This window comes from Sprattus sprattus, assembly GCF_963457725.1.
Source record: "Sprattus sprattus genome assembly, chromosome: 2".
Lineage (NCBI taxonomy): Eukaryota > Metazoa > Chordata > Actinopteri > Clupeiformes > Clupeidae > Sprattus > Sprattus sprattus.
The window spans coordinates 54,201,802-54,209,471 of NC_137921.1; the positions used below are offsets into that span (position 1 = coordinate 54,201,802).

A 7,670-nucleotide genomic window follows, 5' to 3' on the forward strand; every position below is an offset into this window, starting at 1 on the left:
TTAGACTACTCTAATCTGGTCATGGTAGTGATGTTGATGGAACCCAAACACATCTAAATCAATCGATGTAAAAATGAGTACTATTTGGCAAAATATATTTGAAGAAAACAAATATAACAAATATATACAAAACAGCTGTGCAAGTTTTACAAGAAATGCTGTGCCTGTGCTAAGATGTACCTAGATGTGCGTTTGTTGGGCTTATGCAAAAACTTGTGATTTACTGTATCAGGGTAACTGAACGAGAGTAGATTGAACTCTCATGCTACTTTTTTGCACAATTTGCAAGGAAATGTATAGATTCAAGATCCAGATGTATCCTAATATTTAATATAAGTAAATCCTGGCATCCTGCTTCAGTTCAAATGTTTTCAGTAAAAGATATCTTGAAAAGATATCTGGACAAGGCCAATTTGACGGTAATAATTTTTATCTGACTGAAAAGGCTGACAAACCTTCCAAACCAAAGATGCAAACTCACCTGGGCTGTATTTAGGTGATTGTGTACTGAATCACTCTATGTGTGTTTTAAACAAGCATCAGGGAGCTCAGCGATGTGAGTATTGAAAGATGGAGAGAGAGAATGCTTTGATTGGCCTGTCAGCTCACAGAGAGTGGTTAGTGGAGGTGGGTAGAAGGAGAAAGAATGTGAAAAAGAAAAAAATAATCATGTTGCATATCAAGCTGTTTATTTTTTTCCTGCATGGAATGGTGAACACAAAAAAAGATGCCTAGATGCACTTATAATAGGGGCATCCTTTGGCTGTCTATGTTATTGTCTTCTGCCTAAACTAATTTTTAAATGCAAAAAACACTCTTTTTCCTTAGCAACATCCTCAGAGTTACCTGCTGTGGATTTAGCTTTATCAACACTGATGCAACAAATAACCTTCAAAACATACAGCATACTTGTCACATCCATTTACAATAGGGTTTTCACCTCATTTCCCTATACTTTTCAAGTACAGGGATATTCCATACCACTGAAAAAAGAGAAAAGTCTTTAAATACATACAAAAAGGAAAGCAAAACAAAAAAGAAGAACAGGAAAGTTTTCAACTTAAATCCAGTTCCCCAAGAACAAACAAAGAAAACAAAAACAATTCTATTAATGTGGCCTTAATACAAACAATCAGAAAATTCACAACACTATTTTTTTCCTCATTTAATCAATGTTACAAAAATCTTGCATTATAAAATAGGGCAGCTTTAAAATCAGTGTAATTAATAAAACTATACAACATACAAACAACATATCTCCCGGGGTCAGGTGCTTCTGCCCTGTTGGCCTCCCTGTTCTTCTCTACTCAGGTACACGCTTCTTTGTTTGTCTGTCGTCTCTTTCCATGCTCTCCTCTATTCCTATTTCCCAAACTAAAATAACACACACAAACACAAGAACAAAATGGACTGCCCAAACTATTGCTTTTATATTCCTTTTCTTTTGTCTTGCTTTAAAAAGGGTGCAATTTTGTCATATCTTACACACACACAGCCAAATCTTACTGATTAGATGATAGGCTGCTTTTGTGACACAAAAATGTCCGTGCAATTATTTTTCCCTTCGCACTTTTAGGCCATTAAGGCCATTTATTTTCCTAAGAATTTTTCACAATTGTCATTTAGTTTTTATTTAGTGCAGATAATTAAGAAAGTAATGCCCAACTCATGTCTAAAGGGTAGGCAAGAATAACAAAACAAAACTGTCACACTAGAAAAAAGCACAACCCACGCATGTGTAACTGTTAAACCATCACATCAGACATCTGGGGAAAATTTCCCCATATTCAAAATGATTTTTTGTAAATGATATACGTTGTAGACAGGAAACAGGTAAACAATTAATATAGCCTGGAAGTTTGTTAAAAATGTACATAAATGTGGGCAATTACTTCCTCCTGGACGTTATTAGTTTGCTTTGAAAGTGTGTTATTTTTGTGATGAAGAGGAAGTTTCCTTGTTTAAGGCTCACATGTGACTAAAAGGTAATTGAAAAAAAAAAAATCATTGATGGTCAGCTTTACCATTAGGTATAAAGGAAAGTGGATATCCATAAAGGCTGAATGGACACGACCACGTCAGGCTCTGCCATGATGGGACTGAGGGTGGGATGGTGTATCAGACAAGCTGACCGCTGCCTCGGCAGCCAATCAAGTGCAACACTAACTTTGGTTAAAAAGGTAATAATAATAATAATAATAATAATAATAATAATAATAATGACAAAGCCAGAATGCAACATAATAAATGACTAGTGAAGAGTGCAAGCAAGTATTGCATATTTTTTTGTTTTTCTCATAATTCATTTCTGGGAACAAAATAAAAACAAACAAAGCAAAAGTCACAAAAAATAGACAATCCAAACACAAAATCTAACGCGAACGTAACTTTCTATGTAGAAATTGCACCAATATTCACTAATAACACTGGCACACTAGTGTTCACAGACAAAAAGGGGATGCTGAGGGAAATATTCTCATGACTTATCCTAAAGAAAGGGGCGGGGTCTACTGTGATCAATTTGTCCAGGTGCAGGGCCAGACAGGCATGTGTTAGGTCAATATGCACAGAAGAAGCACTGGGACACTGCGTTTCAGCCAAACGGGGAGTAGGCTTTGTGCCAGTATGTTTCAAACTAGTCTGCTCCAGTGATGGGAATCTGAACAAAGCTTATCAAGGTCAGTCACCTGTCTGCAGTTGAGGAAGACCTGTATGTTCTAAGACCGGGAGGCCTGAGACAGGATGAGTAGTACTGAGCTTTAAAACTGGCAGCATCAGGTTCACCACCATCATTAGACATATCCATGCTTGGAAGGGTGGAAAGGAATCAAAAGGAAAATATGAAATTCTCCACACAGGAACTTGTGCAACAACTCATGACTAGACCATTGCTCAAGGCACATTTATGAGGAACAATAGAATTCGTGCAATTTGAGAACAGAAAATGAAATACGTCTTTAAAACAAACAAAATTTGAACAAATGAGAAAGGATAAGTTCCAGAAAGGATGAGAACCCAAAGTAGTCAGAGACATACCTCAATCTGACTGGTGGTGAAGGACAGCAGGGGCAAATGAATAGTCTGTTGGCAAGTGCCTTTTGTCAGGATTACAATATTGTGTCTTCGCTCACACTAACACTACATTACGTATGTAAAAATTTGCCACTAACACTAGAACATGCAGATTTTTTTCATGGTTTTTTGTTTTTTGTTTTACTAAATTGAGATTGACAATGAATGTGTCGGTCATATGCATGTATATATGTGTAGTATAGGAAAAATAAAACAAATTCAAGAAATCAAACAAGGAGAAAAAGGTTCACTGCATATGAAGCAATGGAATAGCTTTGCTTATCTGGTTGCATCCTAGTCTGATGTGGTATTCATGTTTTGTTACATCTATTTTTTTAAAGGTTATGGGGAAAGTCTTTAGGCTACCTATCTGTTATTTAGCCCTGGCCTGAACCTAAGCCTGAAAATGACTGACAGAAGTAATTATTTTATTTTAGGGGGTGTCTTGTTGATAATGATTGTTTATGATGACTTCTAAGACTGAAAACTCAATTAAAAAGCGGAAAATTCCTGATGATGCTCAATATTTGCCAACATCCTTGACTCTGCCTGATGTGAAATTCAACAGAAAAACTTTTCTTGTAAAAGTTATGTGCTTTGTTAAAATAAGTTAATTGCTAAGCGTTTCTTTTTTTCTTCTAATGAGCTAACACGGCCATCTACGTACTTTGTACTATGTACGTACTTTGTAGCGGCTTCGAATGCTTTTAAAAAATTGATTGTTTAAATGACAAAATCTCTTAAAGGGATTTTCTCTGTTCTACTAACAAATTTACACAATGAACAAACAAACAAACAATTAAAACAGCAACAATGTAAAAGTACAACTCCCCTTTTCTCACAAGGCTAATTTGTTCTACACTTCTTTCTTTTTGTACCCCAATATTTTAGAGTCCTGGAGGTGTAAATGGACTAGGAAGGAAAAAATAGAAAAAGTATATATATATTTATATATATATATACTTTTTAACAATCTTCTGCAGATATTTAAAACTCCAACAGCTATCTGAAAAATTGCACTTTCCTCACTTCAGTAATCCACTGTTTGCCTTAATACCACGGCTCCAGCTCCAGGTGAAGCTTCACCCTGTTCTCCACCCTCGGCTTTGCTGATCATTCAGACCCTTAGTAGGATATATGTTGAAATAACTGAAATAACTTTTTTACAAAAACAAATATGAAATATGAACATACCTCCATGACAGGATGTTTTTTTTTTCCTTCTTAACAAAAACCCTCCTGTCAAAATACACTGTGTAGCCTCTCAAGCTTGTGTAATTTCACCTGATTTGACCGATATCAAAAACATCAACCTAAATTGTCCTCTCATCCCCTGCCCAACATCCCAGGGAAAAATGGGAAGTTCTTGTCTCTGGTGTACTGGGATGTTTGTAAGTGCTGTGATATGTCCATGAAAAGGCTCTGAAGAAAGGATGCTCTCCCTCCTCCATGCACAGCTTAGCGATGGCCAGTGGTCAGGAATCTGGTGAGAGTAGGGGTGTGTTGAGCGCTCTGTCAGTCCTTAGGGGTGAGTAAGTGAGTGGGAGCAGGCTGGCCTAGAGAGGTCACTCTAACCAGTGCACAAGCCCAGCAGAGCAAGAGAAACAGACAGTTCAGTATGGGGTGTGATGGGAAACAGACAGAGAGAGAAACAGGGGCTCCAAGCTGTACCGGTCTCAAGTAATCACACACACACATACACACACACACGCGCGCGCACGCGCGCTCACACACACACACACACACACAACGAGAGAGCAAACAGCACAAGCGGGACGAGTCCTGCCAGGTGACCTGACCTGTGTGTCAAATCAGCTAGTCACCAGCTGAGGAAATGATTGATGATGTCACATCATGTTGTCTCTCTCCTAGCCATAGAGAAGGACAAAATGAGAAAAAAAAAAAAAAAACACTTAAGCTAATAAACGTGCACTTTTCCAAAAAAATATTGTTGCTCTCCCATGGAGATGTCGCACCTCCTGTTGAGTTGGCCTGCTTTCTATATATAAATATAATATATAAACCATACATATGCAGTAATATATATGGGCTATATAGATATATATAGCGCATGTATGCAAGCATAAGTAGATTCCTCGTGTTTGAGGGGCAGGGTACTGATGGATGTGGTCTGCTGTAGCCATGCGTCTGTCAGATGCAAGGGGTGGGGGGTGGGGACTTCTCTCTGTCAGACAGGTGTACAGGTAGACAGGTGAACACGGTTTGCAGGTCGCACTCATTAGGGGGTCAAGGGGGTTCCTCTGGAGGGTCGGTGAGAGTCCAGAATCTTTAGCCCAGGTACCACTGAGAGAGACAGAAAGAGAACCATGGATTAGAATATTTCAACATAGTTTAGCTTGAATATATTATGTGAGACCTTCACACAAAGAGAATGTATTTCCAAATACCAATCTCATGTGCAAATACCCATGATCTGTGTTTTAGTATAGTAATGTCCACTTCATTCAGGAAAAAGGCAGTAAAGTAACTCCATCACTAACATTGATAAATACATTGTTGTTGGTGATTGTGTATCTGTCTTTTAGGTTTTGTTTAGACTTTTACTATAGGTGGGAGGGTACCTGTTTGTGTGTGTGTGTGTGTGTGTGTGTGTGTGTGTGTGTGTGTGTGTGTTTGTGTGTCGTTAGTTGTTTGTAGTTGTGTATGTGTATAGTTTTTAACACTTTGTAGGTGTGAATGTGTGTAGTCTGTGAACTGCTGCATTGGGAGAGAGAGAGAGAGTGTCCATCTCCTCTCTGTTCGTCTCCTATCAGGACTCTTCCACATGCTCTTTTTCCATCTCTTCCTAGATTTCTGCTTTCCTCCCTCTCCTCTCTTCTCTCAGCCACATTCTACCTTTCCTCTCCTCTCCCTCTGTGGCGTTTCTCTCCTCATTGCTATGTGATTGAGCATAGGGTGTGCTGGGTGAGGTTAGCCTGCTGCTGCACTGTAATCCTTCAGTGGAATGGCTTTATTGATTGCCCCCCGCTCCATTGTTCACATTTCCAGCCAGTGAGCCCAAACTGCCTCCCCAGCCTCCCCATACTCCCCTCTTCCTCCTCCCTCCATTCTCAACTTCCCCTCCCACCCAAGTTCAAGTTCATCCTGGTGTTACATCATGTCTCGTTGCCAGGGACAACCAGACAGCTGTATACGTGACTATCATTAGCAAGGGCCCTCCTATGCCTTGTATTCTCTCTCTCTCTGTCTCTCGCGCTCTCTCTCTTTCTCTGTCTTTCTTGCTCTCTCTTTCCCTCACTGTCTCTCTCATCCATACTATTCCTTCTCCCCCTTTCACTGCATCCCCCCTCTCCCCCCTCCCTCTGTGTTACCCACTGGTTTTGCATAGATCTGCACCACACACTGTTATACAGATTCTTACTGATACATGAGCAACGTCTCATGATTCCATCTATCTTCATCCACCTCTAAACACACACTGATACACGCACATGAACATAATGGGGCATCCACCAATCCATTTCAATTCCTTATTAATCTGCCATTTGACCAATGAGATGAATGAATCTAGCATACAGGTTGGACTTAAACAAGACAACAGTAAACCTGGCTTTCGTCTGTTCTTGACAAAATGGTACATCTCCACATGAAAAGCATTAATTAAAGGACGGTGCCGATTGAAGGAATCACACACAAATTCATTGCAAATTGTTAATCAATAAGCCATAAGCCAAGATAAAAGAGCAGAGTGATAAACGGGAAAGAGAGAGATAGAGGGAGTAGTTGTTCTCACACAGGACTTAGCCTTGCTGCTTGTTTAAATTCTATCACTTGCCACAAGCAGCGCAGGGAACGTGGAAGGTTAGTTTTTAATCAATAGAAGTTGCTGACTCTGGACTTTCAGCCTGGGCGCAGTGCAGCTTCCTTGTGTCTTTGTCTGTTGGCTCTCAGGCACTCTCAAACCTTTACTCTCTCTCTCTCTCTGTCCTTCCCTCCCACCCTATACTCCTTGTCCTGAGAAGTCTTTTCTACAAGACAGGACTTTTTGAAGTGAGATTGGGGGACATATATACACCACCCAAGATTCTTTTTTCCAGTAGCCAGGTACTTTAATACTATTGGCTATACTCAAGGAAAAAAAAATATTCACAGTATCTACCCACTCGGAACTTTGGAACCCTTTGGAGTAAATATTGAAATATTCCAACCAGTCACGCGGTAGGCCCAAAAAATAAAAACACATGCTAGGGAAGCTAAACAGCTCCCTGGACCGAAGGCTTACAAGCGAGGGATAAAGGCATGCTGCCTGGGTGTCCTGATTTATTAAAGTTCTGGATAAGGAGCATCCATTACTTTACCATACTGGAATACCTTAAGGGCTGTTATTCGACTTACACTAAAGTTCCCACATAACCATTTCATTTCCTAAAGAGATTATTACAATGAGCCAACATACATTTTACGATGGTGCTTTTCTTTTTATGATTTGTGCCGTACCATTAAGTAGCACCATGATTTACTGTTGTTATTGTTAAGATTATTAAAAGTCTTTTTGTGATCGTAGGGGTTTCTGGATGTACAGAAACATTGGGACACATGCCAGCCACATACATAGACTCATAGACACATCCACACAC

At 39.5% G+C, this 7,670-nt stretch overlaps 1 protein-coding gene across 1 annotated transcript in view; it reads right to left on the bottom strand.

Moving 5' to 3' along the window:
* Positions 1-667: 667 nt before the first annotated feature.
* The window catches only part of nfia (nuclear factor I/A), a 108,460-nt gene continuing 101,457 nt past the window's right edge, over positions 668-7,670 (bottom strand). The window contains exon 11 of the mRNA XM_080860298.1: positions 668-5,376. Within this exon, the coding sequence (XP_080716424.1) occupies positions 5,362-5,376 (15 nt within the window). The 3' untranslated portion in view covers positions 668-5,361. The remainder of the gene's footprint in view (positions 5,377-7,670) is intronic.